General features: G+C 45.9%; 2 protein-coding genes across 2 annotated transcripts in view; both read right to left on the bottom strand.

Annotated features, from left to right (window-relative positions):
- LOC144508457 (tumor necrosis factor receptor superfamily member 5-like) overlaps positions 1-16,191 on the bottom strand; it is a 45,542-nt gene extending 29,351 nt beyond the window's left edge. The window contains exon 1 of the mRNA XM_078236387.1: positions 15,935-16,191. Coding sequence (XP_078092513.1) covers positions 15,935-15,979 — 45 coding nt within the window. The 5' untranslated portion in view covers positions 15,980-16,191. The remainder of the gene's footprint in view (positions 1-15,934) is intronic.
- A 9,159-nt stretch (positions 16,192-25,350) lies between these two features.
- The window catches only part of LOC144508454 (tumor necrosis factor receptor superfamily member 5-like), a 36,601-nt gene continuing 34,784 nt past the window's right edge, over positions 25,351-27,167 (bottom strand). The window contains exons 8-9 of the mRNA XM_078236383.1: positions 27,089-27,126; positions 25,351-26,255 (exon numbers count right to left, since the gene is read on the bottom strand). Of these exons, the coding sequence (XP_078092509.1) occupies positions 26,130-26,255; positions 27,089-27,126 (164 nt within the window). The 3' untranslated portion in view covers positions 25,351-26,129. The remainder of the gene's footprint in view (positions 26,256-27,088; positions 27,127-27,167) is intronic.

The following is a 27,167-nucleotide window of genomic DNA, read 5'->3' as shown; positions in this document are numbered from 1 at the left end:
AATGAGGAAAATTAATAGAATGTTGTTGTTTATTGTGAGGGGAATTGATTACAAAAGTAGGGAGACTATGCTTCAGTTATACAGGGCATTGGTGAGACCACATCTGGATTATTGTGGACAGTATTGGTCACCTTATTTAAGAAAATATATAAATGCATTAGGAGGAGTTCAGAGAAGGTTTCCTAGACTAATATGAGGAATGGGCAGTTACCTAATGAGGAAAGGTTGGAGAGGTTAGGTTTGTATCCACTAAAGTTTAGAAGAATAAGAAGTGACTTGATCGAAACCTTTAAGATCCTGAGGGAATTGGACGGGGTGGATGTGGAGAGGATGTTTCCTCTTGTTGGAAAATCTAAAAGTAGGGGTTTAAAAATAAGAGATCACTCATTTAAGACAGAAATGAGAGGGATTTTTTTTCTCTCAGAGGGTCGTGAGTCTCTGGAACTCTCTTCCTCAAAAGACAGTAAAAAAGACTCTGAATATTTTTAAGGCAGAGGAGGTGAAAGGTTATCAGTGGTAGGCAGGAATGTGAGGTTGACATTACAATCAGATCAGTGATGACCTTATTGAAAGGTTTGAGGGACCGAGCGGCCTACTCCTGTTCCTAATTCGTATGTTCGCATGGACGATCAGCCATGATTGAATTGAATCATGGAGCAGGCTTGATGGGCTGAATGGCCTACTCCTGCTCCTATGTTCCTATGATCAGGAAAAAAGGGCAGTTAGGTATGGGCAACAGTTGCTGGCTTTGTCAGTGATGCTCAAATCCCATGAACAGTGAATGAAAAAATCTTCCTTTTTTGAATATTGCAGCTTAGATGCAAAATGTATGAGAAAATACTTTCAACGTTAATAGTAGATCTTATTAAGTATATTAAATGAGAGAGTGTGGTAACAATGATACGGGTTCATTAACAATAGACACATGGGGTGGCACGGTGGCACACTGGTTAGCACTGCTGCCTCACAGCATCAGGGACCCGGGTTCAATTCCGGCCTCGGGTCACTGTCTGTGTGGAGTTTGCACATTCTCTGCGTGTCTGTGTGGGTTTCCTCCGGATACTCCGGTTTCCTCCCATAGTCCAAAGGTGTGCAGGTTAAGTTGATTGGCCATGCTAAATTACCCCATAGTGTCAGGGGGATTAGCAGGGCAAACACATGGAGTTAAGGGGATAGGGCCTGGGTGGGATTGTGTTCGGTGCAGACTCGATGGGCTGAGTGGCCTCCTTCTGTACTGTACGGATTCTATGATTCTATGTGAGACTGTAATGGATAATAAGGAAATGCCAAACTTGTTAAATTAATATTTTGCATCCTGAAGTTCAAGGTGCTACCAATTAGTTTGTGATGCAGTGACCATTGTTATGGAGGACTTGTAGTGCAGTGGGTAGCATCACTGCCTCTGATCCAGAAACTCCAGGTCCGAGTCCCACCCCAGGATTTGATGACCAAAGAAGATGCATTTATATCAGGGTCAAACAGGTTGAGTATCAACCAGCAAATCCTTCCAAACATGCCAATGGCTGGCAGTAAGAACCGGAGAGACTTCTGGTCAGCTAGGCTTATTGTGAAGTGCTGCCCCTCAAACTATAAGCCCCTGGTGACAGACTAGAGACCTGTTCCAGGAATTACTAGCTGCAGAAACAGGTGTAAGTCTGCCCTTGTGCACTGTAATGTCTCAATTATGTTCGGGGTTGTGAGTTTTAAACAAAAAGAAAAGATGTGGTTTCCCACATAGATTCAAAACAATATATAACAGGTTTATTGAAGGAGATGTTCTCTGCACCGCACAGGGTGCAAAATAAAACTAAACAGCTGCTTGTGAAACACCCTAATGACGTCATCATCAAATCATGCGATCCGCTCTTACAGCAACCATGCAACCATTTAAATATATAACGAGCACCACTCGGTGCAGGGAGAGAACAGGAATGGACCATTGTTATGTCAGCAAAGTGCTAATTGTGACTCGATGGTAACTCTCTCACTTTCCACACAGCCATTATCAGTGTCCATTACTGAACACAAAAAACATTCTCCCTGCTCAAAACAAGTAAATTCAACAGAGAAACCAACAAGATGTTAAAATTGCTGAAAATGTTTGCTAAAGATTTAATTTTCAGTTCAGACTATGCACCTGGCGGAAGAAATACGTCACCAGGGTACACCATCGAGGAGGGGGCTCAACGTAAAGGTATCACTGCAGAGTCTGAAGGTAGAAGGTCGTCACCTGGAGGCAAAGGCACACCAGTGCCTGACTGCCCTCACTAAGCAGGAGAGTCAGAACCTCTGCAGTGACCCACTGCAGTCTTTTGTGCCAGTAGAACGGTATGAGAGTCCTCTGGGTGTTGGTGACAAAATCAGGGGAGGGGTCAAAGTGACTCGCCGGTACCACAACATGGAGGTAATCAGCTGGTTTATGACGAGAATTCGAGCCCTGTAAGACAGTACTCAGAGCAGTCCTGTCCAGCAATTCAGGCGAGCGGTGACATTGGCCTCCAGATCTTGCCAATTCACCAGCCAGGATTCCTCAGACAGACAAAGATGGACTCCCAAGTACAGGAGGCTGGTCCTGCTCCAAGTGTAAGGCCTGAGCTCCTCTGGGAGGGGGTCCATCTGCCACAGACCCATCAGGAGCCCAGAACACTTTGTCCACTTTGGCAGAGGACGCGGCAGAGTACACAGCCTGGCACTCGCGCATCCTCCACAGGTCAGCCGGGTCCGTAAACATGAGGGGCACGTGATCAGGGTAATCCGACAGGTCTACTCCGATGCCCGGTCCATGCAGAGTCAATTCCGACAACCTCCTCCACAAGAGGTGTAGGAATGGCTCCATGCAAGTAGAATGCAGTTGCCCAGACAAGTGGGAGCCCTGCCGCACTCCTCACCCAAAGCGAAGAGGTGCCATCAGGGACCTGTTGACCTTAATGAGACATTCTGCAACAGCATACAGTAATCGGATCTGGGCAACAAAGTGCGTCCCGAATCTGAGTGCCCGCAGAGATACTCGTGATCCAGCCTGTTGAATCATAAAGAGGTTGCCACCACAACCGATTTAGATCTTTAAAATCGGTGCAATGAATGGTACGACAATGTGAAATTTAGACCTCACTATTCCTTTTTAAATGATTGTGCAAGTTATTCCTTGACCAGAATTTTCCTTCAGCATGGGGTGGAGTCAATGGGGAATCCCATTGACAGCGGCAGGACCATGACAGCATGCCACCACCTCCCACTGCGAGAAACAAACCACAAGGAGGCCAGAACCCATCCCCCTCTCCCCCTAACCTGGTTAAAATTATTATACTGGTTATTGAGCATCAAACTGATTATGCCAATCAATCCTGATTAAGATAATTACACTAGTTAATCTGTGTTAAAATGATGACACTGGTTCTTTAACACATATTAATATTTGGTATAGTTGAGGAGCAACTCTTGTTGTTTCTACAACAACCACCCACAGCCATGTGGCTGATCACCACAACTAACCCCAGTTTCCCACAATAAAACTTGTGAGGAAGTTTCTTCGAAGACATTTCAGTGATTTGTGTCGTTGTTTGTTACTGAACGTTGCATCACAGCCAAGGAGTTCCAGTGTCTGCTGAAGCTCACCTCCAAAGGGAAACATGTGAAATATTGAAGTTAGCTGCCGGGGTCAGTCCCTCAAGGTGAACATGTTATAGGGAGAAATGGTGTTTGCAGGTGATCGCTTATCTCATCGCCTGATCTTGCAGTGGTTATGCACTCATATCAGAAGGAAATTAGAGGTTTTCAGAAATGTTGAACACCCCTGCATAGGATGTGAATGTTCTGTGCACGTGGTTATCTATCACCTTCTACATGTGTGCGGGAGGATAGCTTCGCCAGAGTTGTTTCCGGGCTTGTGACAAGGACCAAAAACAGTGGCTTTGCTCTTCCTTGTGTTTAGCTGAAGAAAGTTACAGAATTTCCAAAACTGGATGTTAACGAGTACCCTGAGAGCACAGAGGCGATGGTCAGGTCAAGAGACATCTCCACATCAGGTCAAGAGAGGCAGAGTTGGTTATCATCAGTGTACACATTGACCCCAGGTGCATGGATATTGTTGCTAGGGGCAACTTAGGAAGAGGGGAAGGACCAAGGCTAACTCCCTGGGCCTCTCCAGAGAGTCACTGTGGGGTCGAGGAGAGGAATCATTGTTAAAAACAGATAGATAAGACTGTCAAGTAAGGCAGAGTCGAAATGTTAACTCTATTTTGGGGCGGCACGGTAACACAGTGGTTAGCACTGCTGCTTCACAGCTCCAGGGTCCCGGGTTCGATTCCCGGCTTGGGTCACTGTCTGTGTGGAGTTTGCACATGCTCCTCGTGTCTGCGTGGGTTTCCTCCGGGTGCTCCGGTTTCCTCCCACAGTCCAAAGATGTGTGGGTTAGGTTGATTGGCCAGGTTAAAAATTGCCCCTTAGAGTCCTAGGATGCGTAAGTGAGAGGGGTTAGTGGGTAAATATGTGGGGGTAGGGCCTGGGTGGGATTGCGGTCGGTGCAGACTCGATGGGCCGAATGGCCTCCTTCTGCACTGTAGGGTTTCTATATAAAAAAAATAATTCTATATTTCTCTCTCCACAAATGCTGCTAAGTTAATCCAGCATTTTGTGTTCTTACTTTAGGTAAGACTATCATCAAGCCAGGGCAGACTCATGGAGTTGGATAAGGGAAGAGTTGTCATGAAGGAGAATCATGTGATAGTTTCAAAGGCCACAGAGAGGCCAAAAAGGTGAGGTAGGTGAGTGCCCCATGGTCACAGTCAGAGGAAACCGAAGTATCGGCGGGAGAGGAAACCTGGAGAGATTCACACTGGGAGTTGCGAGAAAGGTGGGCATAAATCTGGAAAACAACAGTACAACCAAGGACCTTGCAGGGGATAGGGGGGCTGGAATAGGATTATTGATAGCGAGAAAGGTAAGCTTTTGGAAGTGATGATGGTAGATTTGAAAAATGAGGTATGCAGTGCCTGAGGAGATGGAGCCATTTACAATGTCAGCTAACAGGGGGCAAGGAAGGGAACTTGAGTGATCAGGATATTATTGAGAATGCAGTGGAGGGAGCAGGAAGTGGGTCCAATGGATGAGATGAACTGATGCAGAGAAACTATAGAGAGCTGAAAATTCTGGATTGGGAAGTTTGGCTTAGCGGGTAAAGGGGGAGAGGGAAGCAGCAGTCACAGCTGAATGGATGATCCATCTTGGAGATGAAGGCTCAGGAAAGCTGGATGCAGTTGAGTCAGATCTGGTTCTGGATGGTTCAGTCACATGTGCACCAAGTACACTCACATTCACTCACTTTGGAGCTGACATGAAATTGAGCTCTGTACCGGAGGAGTGACTGGGAGTCTCTGTCCCGGAGGAGTGACTGGGAGGGCTCTGTCCCGGAGGAGTGACTGGGAGGGCTCTGTACTGGAGGAGTGACTGGGAGTCTCTGTCCCGGAGGAGTGACTGGGAGGGCTCTGTACCGGAGGAGTGACTGGGAGGGCTCTGTCCCGGAGGAGTGACTGGGAGGGCTCTGTACCGGAGGAGTGACTGGGAGGGCTCTGTCCCGGAGGAGTGACTGGGAGGGCTCTGTCCCGGAGGAGTGACTGGGAGGGCTCTGTCCCGGAGGAGTGACTGGGAGGGCTCTGTCCCGGAGGAGTGACTGGGAGGGCTCTGTACCGGAGGAGTGACTGGGAGGGCTCTGTCCCGGAGGAGTGACTGGGAGTCTCTGTCCCGGAGGAGTGACTGGGAGTCTCTGTCCCGGAGGAGTGACTGGGAGTCTCTGTCCCGGAGGAGTGACTGGGAGGGCTCTGTCCCGGAGGAGTGACTGGGAGGGCTCTGTCCCGGAGGAGTGACTGGGAGTCTCTGTCCCGGAGGAGTGACTGGGAGGGCTCTGTACCGGAGGAGTGACTGGGAGGGCTCTGTCCCGGAGGAGTGACTGGGAGTCTCTGTCCCGGAGGAGTGACTGGGAGTCTCTGTCCCGGAGGAGTGACTGGGAGTCTCTGTCCCGGAGGAGTGACTGGGAGGGCTCTGTCCCGGAGGAGTGACTGGGAGTCTCTGTCCCGGAGGAGTGACTGGGAGTCTCTGTCCCGGAGGAGTGACTGGGAGGGCTCTGTCCCGGAGGAGTGACTGGGAGGGCTCTGTCCCGGAGGAGTGACTGGGAGGTCTCTGTCCCGGAGGAGTGACTGGGAGGTCTCTGTCCCGGAGGAGTGACTGGGAGGGCTCTGTCCCGGAGGAGTGACTGGGAGGTCTCTGTCCCGGAGGAGTGACTGGGAGTCTCTGTCCCGGAGGAGTGACTGGGAGTCTCTGTCCCGGAGGAGTGACTGGGAGTCTCTGTCCCGGAGGAGTGACTGGGAGGGCTCTGTCCCGGAGGAGTGACTGGGAGAGCTCTGTCCCGGAGGAGTGACTGGGAGAGCTCTGTCCCGGAGGAGTGACTGGGAGTCTCTGTCCCGGAGGAGTGACTGGGAGGGCTCTGTCCCGGAGGAGTGACTGGGAGAGCTCTGTCCCGGAGGAGTGACTGGGAGGGCTCTGTCCTGGAGGAGTGACTGGGAGAGCAAAGAGTTAAAGTTTTGTTGAAGATTCAAAGGTGCAGTGATTGATCAAATCAACAGCTGTCGAGACATTGTGCTGAGGCTATACAGAGTTTGAGGACAATGACAGGGAGAGAGTTATTTTCCCCAGGGAGGGACAGATGCAGAAGGATGTAGGTGGATGTGGGCAATGAGGAATGAAATTACGTGGCGAGAGGCGGTGAAGAGAGGGGAGTGGTGAATTCAGGAGAAGGGGCAAGGGAAGTCACAATGATAAAATCACTAAAGGTGAGGAATTGCTTCATACAGAAACTGAAGGAGGGAGGATAACAGGGAGAAACTTAGGCCAGGATTTTATGGGACAGATGTGACCCTGTCCAACAGAGGGAAAGTCAGATACAACACCTCTTCAGCTTGTTAGGGAACCCACCCCAATTTTACATACAAGAGACAATTAACTACATGCAGTCGAGGCTCTCTTCCCTTTTAGAAACAACACCCAACCCCTAAGAGTTGCTGGCCAATTGGAGGAACAGCAGCTCTTTAGTCCCAGCAGTGCCACCAGGAGAGGGGGCCAGTGCTGGGACTGCAAGCAGGCAGCTGCAACAACCATCGAGGGCCTATAACCCAGCTTAGTGGATTTGGGATAGATGTGGAGGGGGTGGAAAGGATGGGGGTTCATGGGGAGGAGGTGCTACATAAAGGGAAGCTCTTGCCACCGGCGGGCCTTTCATGGGCCGGGGGCTCCAATCAGAAGACCCGACCCAGTCCCACAAAGACGACATCATCATAAACCTGGCAGTCTCCCCAGTTGGCAACGGTCCCAGCCGCTACGTAATTGACCACTTAAAGGCCTCAATTTGCTAAGAGCAGCTAGGCCATCTAGCTGGGAAAATGCCTACCAATGTCCGGTTTCCCCAACCACCCACACCACCAGCTTCTGAGCGCCCTTCTTGGATCCCCATAAAATCCCAACCTTAGAGTGCCGCTTGAGAGGACAGGAGACAATGAAGACCTTCATTGAGAGTTGTAACAGGATATGCTCAAAGGAGAGGTAGGGAAAGGTTCAAGTAATTAAACAGCCTCATTGAATGTTGGCTTTTAACTCAGTATTGCTGGAATACAAAACTGCTGAAGTATAGCCGCAGTTGTACAGAGCCTGGATCAGTCCTCATCCTAGCGCAGTGTTTGGTTCGAGTGTCTCATGACCTTGGAGGGGGAGCAATACAGATTCACCAGAATGACATTGGGTCTTAAAGGATTCACTTCTGAGAACAGGATGCATAAACTTGGCTTATCTTCCTTTGTCCAATCTCCTTCCGAATGAGTTGGATTTGAAGTGGATTAGGACTGATGATATCAAGTCTCCAGTGGGGTGAAGGTGAAGGAATAGTAGAAATGGAAGGGAAAGATGGGCAGTAGAAAAGTGGCAGTGACAGGAGAGGCGTAACAAGAACAAGTTAGGCCCTTGTTCTGGATAGAGAGAGATTTCCTAAAAGAGCTTCCTTGCCAATGACCATATATAGAAATTTTTATATATAGAAATCTATATATAATCCAAAATACACAGATTTCCCCAACAGTGGGGCACACCTTCTGCTACTCAAGTCCTCTCTCTTCCATGACTGAACCACAAGCTGGGTCTAAGGCTTGACGCCTTGACATCAGCGTGACACTTCCTGTCCAATGCAATAGCCCATTTCCATGGTAGAATTAGTCACACCCGATTGTGACTAATGTTAATACTATATCCCAGTCGAAACTCCTTTGTTGAACATTACGATTACTACACCCTTATTGCATAACAGCTTAATAGACATGGTTCACAGTTCACAAATTAATATTGCTGACGTAAAAGAACTTGCATTTACACAGCAGCTTTCAAAATGTCCCAAAGCCCTTCACACCCAATAAAGTAATTTGCAATGCAATCACTGTTGAAATGTAGGAAACACAACCACTACTGTGTGCACAGTGACAAACAGCAGTAAGGTAGGTGACCAGATTATCTCATCTAGTGATTTTAGTTGAGATGTTGACCAAGATGATGGAGCCCATTCTTCTTCAAAATAGCACCATGGAATCTTTCACACACATCAGAGAGGGGGAACTGGGATCTCAGTTAATTAATTAATGATTCGAAGGACAGTGCCTTCGACAATGCCTATCCCCCTCGCTGCTTCACTAAACTATCAGCTTCAGTTCTGTGCTCAGGTCTCTGGACTGGAACTTGAAGCCACACCTTTTTGACTCAGAGATAAGGGCATCTTCACTGACCCATGGCAGACACATCAACAGAAAAGATAATAACTGATCACGTGCAATACAAAACGATATTTCGATACCATGTTGTTGATGATTGTGGCATCATAATAGCCATAGTCGGACTGTACATCAGAGGGAGTGGGAGCTGCAGGCAATTAACAGTCGATGAACATGGAGGAGTGAGACTTACTCCCCAGGGAGTAGCAGACTGCTCTTAGGATATGAACAAGAGGCATGTAACTAATTAGAAAACAGACAAAAGCTGATAAATAGGTTCACAGAAGCTGAGACCACCCCAGGAAATTTTGAAAAGAGCAACTTAAATGCGCTCACAATATAGACCTGTAGTCAGAACCACTGTTTTATAATGAGCTACGTGATATTTTTATTTTGGACGGGAATTTGCAGGTGATGGTGTTCCCAGGTCTTCAAGGGGTTTGGGTAGCACAGTGGTTAGCGCTGCTGCCTGCCTCACAGTGCCAGGGACCCAGGTTCAATTCAGGCCTCGGGTCACTGTCTGTGTGGAGTTTTCACATTCTCCCCATGTCTGCCTGGGTTTCCTCCAGGTGCTCTGGTTTCCTCCCACAGTCCAAAGATGTGGGTGTTAGCTTGATTGGCCATGCAAAATTGACCCTAGTGTCAGGGGATTAGCAGGGTAAACATGTGGGGTTACGGGAATAGGGCCTGGGTGGGATTGTGATTGTGCAGACTCAATGGGCCGAATGGTCTCCTTCTGTACTGTAGGGTTTCTATTTCACAAATTCCCAGTTTTCGTTGGCTTTGTGAGGAGCCCAAAGACTGACACAATTAGGGCATCAGACCACACAGTCTACTCTTGGGTATCGCCTAGTGACTGGTTATGGAACACGATTCTGTTTGATTTGCTCAACAACAGTTATCCCTTCATACAATGTCTTTAACATTAAATAAAAACCCATTGGAAGTTCACAGCTGAAGTGTGGGGACACAAAGGCACTAAGAGATTAAGAGGATTGAAACTGCTTGGTTGGGGAGATAGGTTTGGAGAGGTTTTTCCAGTGAGAACACAAAGAGGGGCAGAAATGGTTAGAGATAGAATTCCTCATCTAGGACCCAGAAGGGTGAAGGCCCTGCCTCTATCGATGAGATGAAGGGAAGGGGTTTATGTCAGAGGAACAAGAATTTTTTTATTGATTCAAGGGGTTCGAACGTCATTGGCTAGGCCAGCATTTACTGTCCATTCTTAGTTGCCCTTGAGGAGGTGGTATTGAGCTGCCTTCTTGAAACGCTACAGTCCACGTACTGTAGGTACACCCACAGTGCTGTCAGGGAGGGAGTTCCAGGATTTTGACCCAGCAGTAGTGAATCGGTGGTGATATATTTCCAAGTCAGGATGGTGAGTGGCTTGGACGGGAATTTGCAGGTGATGGTGTTCCCAGGTCTCTGTTGCCCTTGTCCTCCTAGATGGTAGAGATCGCGGGTTTGGAAGGTGTCAGAATCATGGATGGATTTAGGGTGAAGATTCTAAAGTCATTGCATAAAGGGGAGGGGGAAGCAAGGATGGGGCAGGGTGATGGGCGAGGATTTGAAAATAATGGAATATGTGGAAGAAGTGAGGCCAAAGTGAAGAAATCTAGAATAGTAGTGGGTAATTTTGGCTTTGGCAATTGCGCAAAATAGATAATAACAGACCAGGAAGCCTAAAATCTCTCCTGATTTTAATTTTTCACAATGGAAAATCAGAAAATATGTCAAACTTAGCCGTTTAGAGTTTGAAAGTGATGATGATATGTATGAAGGGGAGCTGGGGACAAGATGGGCAATGGTGCTGAGGTGGAAGCAGACCATCCTAATAAGGGGGAGGAGAGTTAGAAATCCAGCACAAGGTTGAACAGGATAGCAGGTATACGAATGGTCTAATACAGCCCGAGAGATTGGCAGGGGATTGGAATAGAGACAAGGTTGTGGCAGAAACTGAAGATTGAAAGACGGAAGAAGCGGTAATGGAAATAAAATGAAATGCTAAACTAATATTTAACACAAAGGTTTACAGCATGGAAACAGGCCCTTGGGCCCAACTTATTCATGCCGCCCCTTTTTTTTAAACCTCTAAGCTAACCCCAATTGCCTGCGTTTGGCCCATATCCCTCTATACGCATCTTACCCATGCAACTGTCTAAATGCTTTTTAAAAGACAAAATTGTACCTGCCTCTACTACTACCTCTGGCAGCTTGTTCCAGACAGTCACCACTCTATGTGTGAAAAAATTGCCCCTCTGGACTCTTTTGTATCTCTTCCCTCTCGCCTTAAACCTATGCCCTCTAATTTTAGACTCCCCTACCTTTGGGAAAAGATATTGACTATCTTGCTGATTTATGCCCCTCATTATTTTATAGACCTCTATAAGATCACCCCTAAGCCTCCTACACTCCAGAGAAAAAAGTCCCAGTCTATCCAGCCTCTCCTTATAACTCAATCCATCAAGTCCCGGTAACATCCCAGTAAATCTTTTCTGCACTCTTTCTAGTTTAATAATATTCTTTCTATAATAGGGTGATCAAACTGTACACAGTATTCCAAATGTGGCCTTAACAATGTCTTGTACAACTTCGTAAGAAGTTTAACAACACCAGGTTACTGTGTTTACCCCAGTCCAACGCCGGCATCTCCACATCATTGTACAACTTCAACAAGGCATCCCAACTCCTGTATTCAAATTTCTGACCAATGAAACCAAGCATGCCGAATACCTTCTTCACCATTCTGTCCATCTGTGACACCACTTTCAAGGAGATATGAACCTGTACCCCTAGATCTCTTTGTTCTATAACGCTTCCCAACACCCTACCATTAACTAAGTAAGTCCTGCCCTGGTTTGATCTACCAAAATGCATCATCTCGCATTTATCTAAATTAAACTCAATTTGCCATTCGTCAGTCCATTGGCCCAATTGATCAAGATCTGTCTTCTGTCATCTAGCCAATTTTGTATCCAATTGGCTAGCTCACCCTGGATCCTGTGAGATTTAACCTAATGCAACAACCTACCATGCGGTACCTTGTCAAAGGCCTTGCTAAAGTCCATTTAGACAACATCAACTGCACTGCCCTCATCGACCTTCTTGGTTACCCCTTCAAAAAACTCAATCAAATTTGTGAGACATGATTTTTACCTCACAAAGTCATGCTGACTGTCCCTAATCAGTCCTTGCCTCTCCAAATGCCTGTAGATCCTGTCTCTCAGAATACCTTCTAACAACTTACCCATTGCAGATGTGAGGCTCACCAGCATGTAGTTCCCAGGCTTTTCCCTGCAGCCCTTTTTAAACAAAGGCACAACATTTGCCACCCTCCAGTCTTCAGGCACCTCACCTGTGGCTGTCGATGATTCAAATAACTCTGCTAGGGGACCCGCAATTTCCTCCCTAGCCTCCTACAACATCCTGGGAAACACTTCATCAGGTCCCGGGGATTTATCTACCTTGATGCCCTCTAAGAATTCCAGCACCTCCTTCTCTATAATATGTACATTCCCAACATATCACTATTTATTTCCCCAAGTTCCCTAACATCCATGTCTTTCTCAACAGTAAATACTGATGAAAAATATTCATTTAGGATCTCACCCATCTCTTGTGGTTCCACACATAGATGACCTTGTTGATCCTTAAGAGGCCCTACTCGCTCCCTAGTTACTCTTTTGCCCTTTATGCATTTGTAAAATCTCTTTAGATTCTCCTTTGCTTTATCTGCCAAAGCAATCTCGTCCCCTTTCTGCACTCCTGATTTCTCTCTTAACTCTACTCCTACACCCTCTATACTCTTCAAGGGATCCACTTGATCCCACTGCCTATGCATGTCATGTGCCTCCTTCTTCTTGGTGGTGGGCGAGTGGAATCGGCTGCCGTCAGTGGTAGTGGAGGCAAACTCAATAGGGTCTTTTAAGAGACTCCTGGATGAGTACATGGGACTTAATAGGATGGAGGGTTATAGGTAGGCCTAAAAGGTAGGGATATGTTCGGCACAACTTGTGGGGCCGAAGGGCCTGTTTTTGTGCTGTAGTTTTTTCTATGTTTCTATGTTCTATGTTTTCTTGACCAGGGCCTCAATATCCCAATTCATCCAGGGTTCCCTACTTCTACCAGCCTTGCCTTTCCCTCGAAGAAGAACGTGCTTACCCTGAACCCTGGTTAACACACTTTTGAAAGCCTCCCACTTACCAGACGTCCCTTTGCCTGCCAACAGACTCCCCCAATCAACTTTTGAAAGTTCCTTTCTGATACCTTCAAAATATTCCTTGCCCCAATTTAGAACTTTAACTTTTGGGCCAGACCTATTGTTCTCCATAGCTATCTTAAAACTAATGGAATTATGGTCACTGGTCACAAAGTGATCCCTCACTAACACTTCTGTCATCTGCCCTCCCTTATTTCCCAAGAGGAGATCAAGTTTTGCCCCCTCTCTAGCTCTGATTCAATACACTGAAAATTCCATTGAACATTCTTACACAGTGGAAATGACTGTGTGCACAGGAGTTCAGTGCTGATCTTAATAAATAAAATCACAGGTATAATGTGTGGCTTTTTTTATTCTTTCATGGGATGTAGGCATCACTCGCAAGGCCAGCATTTGTTGCCTGGACCTAACTGCCTTTGAACTGAGTGCCTTGCCACGTCATTTCAAAGGGCATTTAAGAGTGAACCTCATTGCTGTGGGTCTGGAGTCATGTGTAGGCCAGACCAGATAAGGACAGCTGATCTCCTTCCCTGAAGGATATTAGTGAACCAGATGGGTTTTTACAGCAATCAACAATGGTTTCATGGTCATCATTACTGAGGCTAAGCTTTCAATTCCAGATTATTAACTGAATTTAAATTCTACCAGCTGCCATGGTGGGATTTGAACCTTTGTTCCCCAGAATAAGAGCCTGGGCCTCTGGATTACAAGTCCAGTGACATTAACACTTAGGACCGAGATGAGGAGAGATTTCTTCACTCAGAGGGTGGTGAATCCTTGGAATTCTCTATCCCAGAGGGCTGTGGAAGCTCAATCATTCTGTATGTTTAAAGCAGAGATTGATAGATTTCTGATTATCAGTAACATAAAGGGTTGAGGAGTTAGTGCGGGTAAAAGTGTCTGATCAGCCATGATCATATTGAATGGCAGAGCAGCCTCGATGGGCTGAATGGCCTCCTCCTGTTTCTATGTTCTTATTCCTTTACCACCATCTCCCCTTAAATATACATACACTATATATTTAGAAAAAAAATACATAAAAAGATTATGTGGGGCACCTAATTCCTGTCAACAAGCAACTCTTCTAGCTAAGATTTTGTGTTAGCAGTTTTCTGCCAATTTACCATTGAATATTGCTATTCCAACACTCCCACTGTCCTGTAACTGCAGGTTCAGGCCATTAGGTATCTGTGCGGAGTATGTTTATGAAGTGGTTTTCCTATAGAAAGAAAACAATTCACCCTCTCCATGGGCAATTTGCTAGTAATTTGCAATAACTGAATTGGTCCATTTTTTTGTAGATGTTCAGTGACCAAATTGACAATTTCTACAAATACACAATAACCCCAAATACTCCAGATAATAAAGCAAAATAGACTCAACAGTTTGCTCCAGCAGTGAAACACCAGCAGATTTGTACAATATTTGTTCATATTTTTAAATTGTGTAATTTTAACATTGATTTTGTCATTTCTGCCCTCCCCATCCCACCCACCAAATCAAATTGTGTTTCTCAGATGATATCACAATGAAGAAATTAATTATATCGTATCTGTATTTTTCAGGGATGGGGCTTGTTAAATTATATAGCAATCAGAACAGTGCAGTGCTGACTTAGCACTGCAAATTCGAAAAAAAATATTGGCACATCTAATGTACCTGTATTAAATGCCATGAATAGAACACAAACTCCTCTGTCACGTTTATTTCCTGCTCCACCAGTTTTCATGAGCCAAGCAACCTTATCCCCCTGTCTCTGCCAAACCCAGCCAACCACCAGGTACCAAAGCCACATTTCCAACCATTGCCATTTGTCAGCATTTGCTCCCCTGAATTCAAAGGCACTTCAATCAAATGATGTCCCTGTTTTTGTTTTGCACTAGGTTCCCAATTTGTCACATTCCCAGCATTGTCCCCCGTGTTCTGGCCAATATTTAATCAGATCAGCCATGATCGTATTGAGTGGTGGAGCAGGCTTGAGAGGCTGAATGGCCTACTCCTATTCTGAATTCATATGTCCACTGAAACTGAGGAATTAGCTGGTCATTATCACGTTGCCGTATGGGATCTTACTGTGTACAGATATGGCTGCCCCAATTTCCACATCACAACAGTCACTACAGAATTACTTAAAGTGCTTTATAAATTAAGATCTTTCATTTTTCTCTCACACACACGCCCGATTACAATTCCATTTCTACAACCCTCCCCACATACATATTCCTCTGAACCACATTTTATAAATAGGGTTAGAGATTAAATGGAACACACAGCTTAGAAAACAAACATGGAAATATAAAATCAAGGTCACTGCGTTACAATTAAACATTATTCCAGAACTTAAAAGCCTCTAACAGCCGCGAATGGAATCACTATTTGTTGTCCAAATGTCATTTCACTGAAATCAACGTTGACAGTATATAATGTATGAGGTTTATATATAACAGCCTGAGCTCTGCCAGGTCTCCATGGAAGGCCTGTAATGGAAGTGCAAAGAATCAAAGCCAGTCTCCAAATTCGGAGCCAAATTCAGGAGATGTTCAGGGCTGCACATTCCCTCCTCCACCAGAATGCTTACATTATTTATTTAAAAAAGATAAAACCATATTAAATTGCCGTTCCCATTCCCTCATCAATGTCCCTGGGTTTTGTGACTGCATTTTAATCTTGCTCAGTATTTTCTGCTACTGTGTATATATATTTTGTACCTCACTTCCTTTTATAGGGCCACACTTATATCCAGATTTCTCACTACCGGATACATTGTTACTGTCCAAACATATTCTCTCAAATATTATTAATAATGCCAAACAAAAGTCCCTTAAACAAACCAGCAGAGAGGAAAAAAAACCTAGGGCCGGGTGTTCAGCAATTTCTCCCCCAATGTGTGAACACAACAACAAAAATATAAATGTACCTGAAGCGCCTGAATGTACAGCCAGAGATACTGCAGCACTTTCATTCTGCATTCAGTCCCCGGAGATCTGATCCCTCTGATAGTCCCGATCGCATCTCAGTCCCTGCCGTTTGTACGAATCACAACAAAAACAGCAACAAATTACGAGAATAAATGCTTCCTAGGACGCTCGGGGTTTTGGCAGGGGGAGAGGCGGCAGTGCCAGGTCAGGCTGAGCACACATTCCCGTCAACAAGCTTGGGAATAATAATGTGTCTGGCGGAAGGCGGAATCAGTAGAGGGGAGGAGGCAGTCTTTAGCTGACAGCAGTTAAACAGTATTACCATGACTCTCACTCATTGATTCCCTCTCACACATGCACAGAGAAGGGGAATCAGCTTTTCAAGCAGAACTGGGACATAGAACAGTTTACAGGGCCGGGGGCTGGGGGCGGGGGGGAGTGAAGGCAGGAATAGATTCTTCAGTTCTGATGAAAGCTTTTTATCCAAAGATGTGCGGGTTAGGTTGATTGGCCAGGTTAAAAAAAAAAATTGCCCCTTAGAGTCCTGAGATGCGTAGGTTAGAGGGATTAGCAGGTAAATATGTGGGGGTAGGGCCTGGGTGGGATTGTGGTCGGTGCAGACTCGATGGGCCGAATGGCCTTCTTCTGCACTGTAGGGTTTCTATGATTCTATGATTTCTATGAAGCATTTGTTTCTCCAGAGCTACTGCCTGGCCTGCTGTGCATCTCCAGCATTTCCATGGAATCCCTATAGGCCAGAGAGGCCATTGGGCCCGTTGAGCCTGTGCTGACTCTCCGAAACAGCTTCCCACCCAGGCCGTCCCTTCTGAGTAATACCTGTAATCCCACGCATTTACCATGGCCAATCCACCTAACGGCACGGTGGCACACTGGTTAGCACTGCTGCCTCACAGTGCCAAGGGCCCGGGTTTGATTCCTGGCTTTTAGTTAAGAATTTGGTTTTATTAGTGTCACAAGTAGGCTTACATTAACATTGCAATGAAGCTACTGCGAAAATCCCCTAGTCACCACACTCCGGCGCCTGTTCGGATACACTGAGGGAGAATTTAGCATAGCCAATGCACCTAACCAGTATGTCTTTCGGACTGTGGGAGGAAACCAGACCACCGGGAGAAAACGTGCGCAGACACGGGGAGTACATGCAGGCTCTGCACAGACAGTGACCCCATGCCGGGAATCAAACCCAGGTTCCTGATGCTGTGATGCTACAGTGCTAACCACTGTGCTGCCCATGGGTCACTGTCTGTGCGCAGTCTGCACATTCTTCCCCTGTCTGCATGGGTTTCCTGCGGGTGCTCTGGTTTCTTTCCACAGTCTGAAATACGTGCTGGTTAGGTGCATTGGCCATTCTAAATTCTCCCTCAGTGTACCCGAACAGGCGCCGGAGTGTGGCAACTAGAAGATTTATACAACAACTTCATTGCATGTTAATGTAAGTCTACTTGTGACACTAATAAGTAAAATTAAAACTAAGAAAAAACTAACCTGCACATCTTTGGAGCACCCGGCTGAAACCCACGCAGACACAGGGAGAACGTGAAAACTCCACCCAGCCAATGACCCAAGGCTGGAATCAAACCCAGGACTCTGGTACTGTGAGGCTGCAATGCTGTCTGTTGTGTTTCATGCTTTCATTTCCTGGTCGCTTTTTGCACACATTTGATTCTCCGCTGGGAATGTGTTGATTTTTTCATCTCACGCATGAACATGGTCTTCATTCTAAACAATTGATATGCAACCTAGGCTCGTGAATAGGCCCCATGCGTGGCCCTCCTTCATCTCAGTAGGCCGCAAGATTGAAATCAGGCTTGTTCACTAACCATAACCCATGAATAAGATTAATTATATTTAATACATGCTGAATATTTCATAACAAAAAGCTTAATCATTTATATGTTAGTAGAACTATCATCAACTTCAAATGGTAATAACAAAAGAAATACTTACACTTTGGACACAGAGAGAGTGCATGTCTCTCACAGTCAATGTTGTGAGCAATCAGCTGGCACCTCACTTGTCCTTGCTTTACATGTGCATCACTTCAGTCACATTGGTAGGAAAAAAACTACGCGAACGGAAATCATAAAAGTATACTTTATTCCTAAGATATCTGAAAGAATATTATAAACAATTCAAAGTGGCCATCACACAAAGTGCAATAATATTCAGGTTCTCTACAATATTTATTACTCATTTAACATCACTCAAACAGATTATCTGATTCTGGGACCGTAAGGTGGCGGCTGCATTTCCTAGTGACTGTGACTGTATTTCAACTGATCTTCATTGGCTGGAAGCTGCTTTGGGACATCCCAAAGCCATAATAGACATTTCAAAATTCAAGCTGTTTGACCTACTGAGTGACGTGCAGCTCAACAGAAACCAACTCATTCTTGGCCTGACAATTTAGACCAGTTCAGCGGGTGATATTCCCTCAAGGATGTTGTCATAGTCGAGTCTTGTCCTGCCCTCCCCTCAATTTGCCTTCACACAATCTTTTTACACAGAGTTGCAATTAGGAGTGGTGATTATTGTCCATTTCATCCCTGCCACCCTTCCCGTGTCTGAGAGATACTGAGGTCAATTGTTGAAACCTCTTATTGCCAGAATGAGACTGGGTAGCTCAACACAGACTAGAGATTACCACTCAGGACCTTCCGTTCTGCATCTCTCAGTGACCTCGCCCACTGATCTACGTTACTCGTCAGGCAATCTTTTTAAATGAGGCCATTTAATCCTTCAGCCATTGGAAAAAGTTTCTATTTATTCTATTGAAACACTTCATAACTTTATATACCTCCATCAAATCCCTCAGACTTCTTGGCTCTAAGGAGAACAACAGCAGTTTCCCTGTAATCCCGCATTTCTGGAGCTATTCTAGTAAGCCCCCTTTGAACCCACTACAAAGCCCTCACATGCTTTGGGTGCCCAGAATTGGGAACTATAGTTGCAATGGGGGCTGAACTGTTTTATATAGGTTTGGCAAAATCTCTTGGCTTTGGTACTCTCTGCCTCTATTTATAAAGCCCATTGAAAGTTCAAGTTTCAGTATGATACACTTTGCAACCATGACTTTGTCAGACGATTACACACAACTTGGCCGTTCATATTATGCAACCAGTTCTGCTTCTTTAAACCTGATCCCATGCAATATCCAGACAGCAACATCCAAAAGACCTGAACCCCACAAGCATCACAAACAACACTGCCATGTACAAATAAGAATATTTTGGTTGGACTGCATAGTGGCACAGTTGTTAGTATAGTGAACCAGGTTCAATTCCAGCCTCAGGTGACTATGCAGTTTGCACGTTCTCCCCATGTCTGCATGGGTTTCCTCCGGGTGTTCTGGTTTCCTCCCACACTCCAAAGATGTGCAGGTGAGCTGGATTGGCCATGGTAAATTGCTCCTTGGTGTCCAAAGATGTGCCGGTATGGATTAGCCATGGTAAATGTGCAGCGTTACAGGGATAGGGCGGGAGTTGGGCATGAGTAGGATGCTCTGTCGGAGAATCAGTGCAGACCCGATGGGCTGAATGGCCACCTTCCACACTGACGGGATTCTATGATTCTAATAGTGACATATTTGATTGGTGCATGACTCCTGGTTTCACATTCAAGTTTAAAAATGGCAAATCCTTCCAGTAAACTGACACCAACCAATTCAGCTGCAATAATGTACTATTTCTAACAGAAAAAATACACTTTGCATTGAGTGATAAATATTTCATCATTTTAAATTGAAACTAATAAGTTACAAATGCCCAACATAGAGCATAAAACAACAGAATAAAGTATATCAGATGCTGGAAATCTGAAACATAGACTAAAATGCTGAAAATACACAGCAGACCTGGCAGCATCTGTGGAGATAGAAACGGAATCAATGCTTCAGGCCCATGATCTGCACTATCTCTGACAAAGGGTTTATTGACCTCTGTTTCCCTCTGCACAGAAGCTTCCGGATGTGGTGAGCATTTTCAACACTTCTCGTTTCTATTGGAGTAACAACAGCCGCTTTTTCCCAGCCCTTCAAACAGCAATCAGACCTCTTGTCAGACTCTTATTTGCTCTCAGCCAGTCACCCGGTAGCAGCTACCGGAGATCTGCTGTGGCACACACTGTCAATTTCAAAAACAAACTATGAAGAAAACATAAACAACTTTCTCAGCAAAAAGAAAATCAATGCCAAAGCAATAAATTGATCATCTTCAGAAAAGGGTAATTAATAAAAGTGCCAAGAAGCTGAGCTAATAATAATCCATTTTTTACCTTTACGCTTAACAAGCAGAGCTAAACAGAGACAGACCCAGGTCTCAAGTCCTGGTCACCCAGGGAAGCTACACAGTACAGGAGCTGAGCTAAGGAGTTGAGCTTCACTAACACCTATCTTGTGTTTGCCTCTGGTGATGCACACTCTGAGCTGGCCTCAGCAGAATTCTTACAGGAGTGGGAGTTAGAAATGAACCCCAGGCCTTCCAGCCTGGGGTTTCATCCTGTCCTGGACTTCAGAAAGAATTGTGAGCCAAGACCTTTCCAGGTCCTGGCTCCGTTCAAGTCACTGGTGGCTTGGAAACCATACTACCTGAATGTGGCTAATATTTCTAACTCCCCCCCCCCCGCCCCCCAACCTCCACTCCTCTCCCCTACCCTCCCCACCCCCATTGTGGTTTGTGCAGGAATCTGCCTTTCCCAGTCTCAAGTCATTTCCTTTGTTAATACTGCTGTCAACCATCTGCATGTTATAATCTTATAATGTAATCTTACACAATATATACAATATATTAAAAAAAAAATTCACTTTAAAAACAAGGTAAATCTTTGTAAATAACTATTCAAGGATGAAGCAATTCCTCCCTTTCCATTTCTTTCTGCTTAATTAATTTTGGAAATTCAAGTAGATCTTTTGCCCTCTCAGCAGCTGCGAACTGATGAATTATTTTCAATTTTGTTTCTCCAACAAACTGGGCTAGAAGTGGGGAGGGAGAGCGGGGGGGGGGGCGGGCAGGGGGGAGAGACGGGGACATTCCTGCACCTATGTAAATGGAAACAGTGCAATTTTCATATACCTCCTTCATCTACATCATTGTAGTGTTAGCCCAAGGCAGTTGCAGCACCACATCCTCTTTGTCTGTGCTGTTAGTGGGCTCTGCACACGGTAAGGGACCTGGCCAAAGCTCGGGGGGACAGGGGGGACAGGGGGGGGAGGGGGGAAGCATGGGGGTTCCTCAGGCACTAGTGTGCCTGTTGGGTAGATCTCCCTGGAGGCAGCCAACTAGGATGCAGTGTCCAGGAGCTCTGTCCGATTAGGGACAAGGGCCAGAGTTCAGAATTCTATTTTATTTGTGTCACAAGTAGGCTTACATTAACACTGCAACAAAGTTACTGTGAAAAAATCCCCTCGTCGCCACACTCCAGCGCCTGTTCAGGTACACTGAGGGAGACTTTAGCACGAACAATGCACCTAACCAGCACGTCTTTCGGACTTTGGGAAGAAACCGGAGCACCCGGATGAAACCCACGCAGACACAGGGAGACCATGCAGACAAAATCCACACAGACAGTGACCAAGCCAGGAATTGAACCCGGGTCCCTGGTACTGTGAAGCAGCAGTGCTAACCACTGTGCCGCCCTGGGTCTGGGTGTGTATTCAATGTGACCTGGGGATAGGGATGGCTGCGCAGAAGACAAAAGACAGGTAACTAAAGGCCGGTTAGCTCAACTTCTGTAGTAGGGAAAATGCTTGAGTCTATCATCAAGGAAGAAATAGCGAGACATCTGGATATAAATTGTCCCATTGGTAAGACGCAGCTTGGGTTCATGAAGGGAAGGTCATGTTTGACTAATTTGGTGGAATTCTTTGAGAATATTCCGTGCGCAATGGACAATGGGGAACCTGTGGATGTGGTGAATCTGGACTTCCAGAAGGCATTTGACAAGGTGCCGCACCAAAGGCTGCTGCATAAGATAAAGATGATGTGGAGATGCCGGCGTTGGACTGGGGTAAACACAGTAAGAAGTTTAACAACACCAGGTTAAAGTCCAACAGGTTTATTTGGTAGCAAAAGCTAAGATAAAGATGCAGTGTTACAGGTAATGTATTAGCATGGATGGAGGACTGGTTAACTAACAAAGCAAAGAGTGGGGGGTGAATGGATGTTTTTCTGGTTGGCGATCAGTGACTAGTGGTGTGCCTCAGGGATCAGTGTTGGGACCACAATTGTTTATGATTTACATAGATAATTTGAAGTTGGGGGCCAAGTGTAGTGTGTCAAAATTCGCACATGACACTGAGATGGAGTGGCAGAGCAAAGTGTGCAGAGGACGCTGAAAGTCTACAAAGAGATATAGACAGTCTAAGTGAGTGGGCGAGGGTCTGGCAGATGGAGTACAATGTTGGTAAATGTGAGGTCATCCATTTTGGTAGGAATAACAGCAAAATGGACTATTATTTTAATGGTAAGAAATTGCAGCATGCTGCTGTGCAGAGGGACCTGGGTGTCCTTGTGCATGAATCACAAAAAGTTGGTTTGCAGGTGCAGTAGGTAATTAAGAAGGCAAATGGAATTTTGTCCTTCATTGCTAGAGGGATGGAGTTTAAAAACAGGGAGGTTATGTTGCAGCTGTATAAGGTGCTGGTGAGGCCACACCTGGAGCACTGTGTACAGTTTTAGTCTCCTTACTTGAGAAAGGATATACTGGCACTGGGGGGGGGGGTGCAGAGGAGATTCACTAGGTTGATTCTGGAGTTGAGAGGGTTGGCTTATGAGGAGAGACTGAGTAGACTGGGTTATACTCATTGGAATTCAGAAGAATGAGGGGAGATCTTATAGAAACATATAAGATTATGAAGGGAATAGATAAGATAGAAGCAGGGAAGTTGTTTCCACTGGCAGTTAAAACTAGAACTAGGGGGCATAGCTTCAGAAGAAGGGGAAGCAGATTTAGGACTGAGTTGAGGAGGAACTTCTTCACCCAAAGGGTTGTGAATCTGTGGAATTCCCTGCCCAATGAAGCAGTTGAGGCTACCTCATTGAATGTTTTTAAGGCAAGGATAGATTTTTGAACGGTAAAGCAATTAAGGGTTATGATGAGTGGGTGGGTAAGTGGAGGTGAGTCCATGAAAAGATCAGCCATGATCTTATTGAATGGTGGAGCAGGCTCGAGGGGCCATGTAGAAGGGTGTTGCTGTGGTAAAGGAAAAGCTGCCAGTTGAGCCTGGGCCCCAGGTTTTGCATGCTGTGTACTCAGGTCTTGTCAATAAGAAGGATTTCTTTAGTCTGGAAACATCGCGCAGTGGTTGGAGCCTACAACTACATTGTGGATCGCTGACATAGAAAAATTGAATGGGAAATATTAACATAGCGATTTACAATGGTAGCCTGGCAGAGAAACTGACTTAAGATCAACAGGAACTAAAACCTGTGGACAGGAAGTGAGCAAACCATTTAAATGGTTCTTTGTTACAAAATTTCCCCCCCCCCCCAATGTATCATAGAAGTCATAGAAACCCGACAGTGCAGAAAGAGGCCATTTGGCCCATCGGGTCTGCACCAACCACAATCCCACCCAGGCCCTACCCCCATATCCCTACATATTTACCCACTAATCCCTCTAACCTACGCATCTCAGGACACTAAAGGCAATTTTCTTTCAGCATGGCCAATCAACCTAACCCGCACGTCTTTGGACTGTGGGAGGAAACCGGAGCACCCGGAGGAAACCCACGCAGACACGGGGAGAATGTGCAAACTCCACACAGACAGTGACCCGAGCCGGGAATCGAACCCAGGTCCCTGGAGCTGTGAAGCAGCAGTGCTAAACACTGTGCTACCGTGCCGCCCAAAAATTAGCTGCAATTGTTTACATGGGTTTATAACCAACTCCTTCCCTTCTGACAGTCATCAGTGTTGATAGGTTTGGTCCCCTCACTCTGCATAGTTTTTACGTTTATCTGATTTAATAATGGTGCTCTTTGTCTGTTTCAGTGAAGTTAAATAAACTTCAGTGAAGTGAAAATAAACGGTGTGTGATCCGCCTTTTGGTAGAGATGTTAAACTGAGGCTTTCACCTGCCCCCTCAGATAGGCTAAAAAAAACCCCATGGCATCACTTCAGAAAAGAGCTGGAGTGTTAGCCCTAGTGCTCTGGCCAATATTTATTCCTCAATTAATTGTGTGAAAATGGATAGCCTACTTTACAACCCTGACTACACTTCAAAAGTACATGATTGGCTGTAAAGAGCTCGGAGAAGTCTGGTGGTCAGAAAAGGATGCTATATGAATGAAAGATTTTATAAAACGTATCTTCGCTGTTTACACTAGTTTCTACTTTCTCTGTATTACACTGGTGTTTACACTTCAAAAACAGATGTCAAGCGCTTTGGGATATCCTCAGTTTGTTAAAGATACTGGGAGGGACTCGCCGCTGTCCCGTCGATATCTACTGCGTTTTGCTGAACAATGGAGACATTCCAATAGATCAAGCGCTTGTCTTTCCATTGACGCCTCTCTCCCCTCCCCCACTACCATCATAACAATCAGTATCCCCCACTTCACAGGCTGGCAGTAAAGAAAATAATCTGACTTCATTAAATGACAGTCAGGTATTCATTTTATTACTTTTTACAACATTTAACATATTTAACCCACATCTGTACATTCATCAAAGTATACATTGTCCAACAAGAACCATTAGGCAGATATTGAAACACATTTGGAATTATACACAAGGGTCAGAGGCCTGAGAATTGGAGAGGTGGGGGCAACGAGAACAAAAAACTAAGGGACAAAATTTTACACATCCCCAGTGTGGGCTCTGAGCCCAAGGGGGGGTTGTATGGGGGGGCGGGGGGAGCGGGGAGTGCCTGTGGAGGGATAAATTTGAATGGACGGGATTCCCAAACCCAGCCCAAAGCCCTTAAGTGGCTACTTAATCTTTAGGTAGCGATTTAGGGAGTGATTTGATTTTATGTATTACTGTCACGTGTATTAGTATACAGTGAAAAGTATTGTTTCTTGCATGCTATACAGAAGCGTACCATTTGTAGAGAAGGAAAGGAGAGAGTGAGAATGGAAACTGACAAAAAACCTTTTCCCCATCCTGGCGGAAATGTGGGGGAGGATGGGATTCTCACTCTGAACTTTGGCTGCTCTCTTCCCAGAATGTTGGAGCTCTGGTTCCCCCCCCCCCCCCCCCCCCCCCCCCACCCCCCTCCCCTCCTCCCCCCGGCCTAACCTCCAGCACTGCAAACTCCTGACCCTCGCAGTGCGTTGTCCCCTACCCTCCCACCCTACCCCCAAGATCCCCAGGACATACCCTTCCAATGGTCCCAGGACTCAGTCCCTGGCTGCAGTACCACTTCTGCCCACTGCAGCGCTGTGACTGGCCAGATTGGACAGAAGATGTCCAATCTGATTGGCCAATACCTGTGACTGGCGAGCCTTCCTCCCAAGGGCAGTGCCAATCAATGTTCAAGTGAGTGTTAAATGGCAATGGGAGTTTGAGAGTCAGTGGTAGCGCATTAGGCATTGCCTTTTGGGATGGCCAGCGCCAATCACTCACCATTCTTAAAATTCTACCCTAATGGTAGGAAAGAGGGAAGTGCCAATTGAATTTGTGAAAGGTTTTACACAGTCCCAGCCTCAAGGTTGGAGTTCAGGTGCTTTTGCAACCACAGGCGCCTGTAAAACATGAACAGGCCTCTTGCAGTCCAGGTTTGAGAGCTGCATTGGACACTGTTGGGAGAGAAAGTGCAGAATGCTCCTCTCTGTGGAGGAAGCTGCAATCTGACTGCAAGAGCCTGGATTGGAAAAACTTTCAACTCTATATAAAGCCAGTAGGATATCCACGTACTGTAACCGTATAACCATTTCCATGGCCTGTCACTGAGCAGGCAGATTAATTCATTTTTATCAGAGAATCATAGAATGATACTGCACCAAAGGAAACCAATGAGGCATCGGGCTTGTGTCCATTGTTGTCAGCCAGTGCAGAAATCTTTTGATGTCTGGATTAATAAATTCATAGCTGGATGTTCACGTACATCTATGACCATGACAGAATGCTGCTGAATTCAGAGAATTCCCATGAAAACATAAAGATGTCAGCATCATTGTGATGTCTACTGCCTTTTCCCATTGGGGCTGGGTTTAATCGTCATTACAGCTGCATTTTACACAACCAGAAGCTCAGTCCCATCCTCAGGGCTGTTATCTTCATCTGCAGCCGTGGCTAATATCCTTCCATTCTCTGTCATCACTCGCTCCTGAATTGGTGTTCCAACTCTGTCCTTGCACTTCTGTTCAATAAATAGAAACAAGTTGCCAGTGTATGAAAAGATCAAATACAAAACCCCATTCTATTATTATAAAAACAGCAATTGTTCAGGTTGTAACAATGGAAATGTAGCAACCAGAAAGATCCACAATTCAGTACCTGGACTAGGATCAGTTGCTCCCTGCCCTGATCACTCTCCTGATCCCTCTCAGTGATCTCCCTCTGTGATCCCTCCCCTGATTCATCTCAGTGATCACCCTCAGAGATCCTCCTAGTGATCCCTCCCCGATCCCTCTCAGTGATCTACCTCAGTGATCTCTCCCTGATCATTCTCCTGCTCAGTGATCCCTCTCCCTGATCTTCTTCATTGTCCCTGTCAGTGATCTCTCACCTGATCACTCTCAGTGATCACCCCTCAGTGATCACCCCTCAGTGATCACCCCTCAGTGATCACCCCTCAGTGATCACCCCTCAGTGACCCACCCCTCAGTGACCCACCCCTCAGTGACCCACCCCTCAGTGATCACCCCTCAGTGATCACCCCTCAGTGACCCACCCCTCAGTGACCCACCCCTCAGTGACCCGCCCCTCAGTGACCCACCCTCAGTGACCCACCCCTCAGTGACCCACCCCTCAATGATTTCCCCCCCTCAGTGATTCCCCCCCTCAGTGATCACACTCAATGATCCACCTAAGTGATCCTACTCAGTGATCCACCTCATCTGATCACTCTCAGTGATCCTCCCTCAGTGATCATCATCATCCCCTCCCACCCCCCAATTCACTTTCAAGCCGAGGTAAATTCTGGGACTTGTTGAACTTTGCTACAAAAATCATTTATAAAACCAAACTTACCAGCCCGTTGATGAATTTTCTTATTTTAATCCGATTTTCTGAAAGAGAGAAAGGAGAATGTAATCAGTGGCAAGACTAC

The sequence above is a fragment of the Mustelus asterias genome, chromosome 20 (genome assembly GCF_964213995.1).
Source record: "Mustelus asterias chromosome 20, sMusAst1.hap1.1, whole genome shotgun sequence".
NCBI lineage: Eukaryota > Metazoa > Chordata > Chondrichthyes > Carcharhiniformes > Triakidae > Mustelus > Mustelus asterias.
Note: the sequence above shows the minus strand (reverse complement) of the source record. Positions and strands in the feature narration are given on the sequence as shown.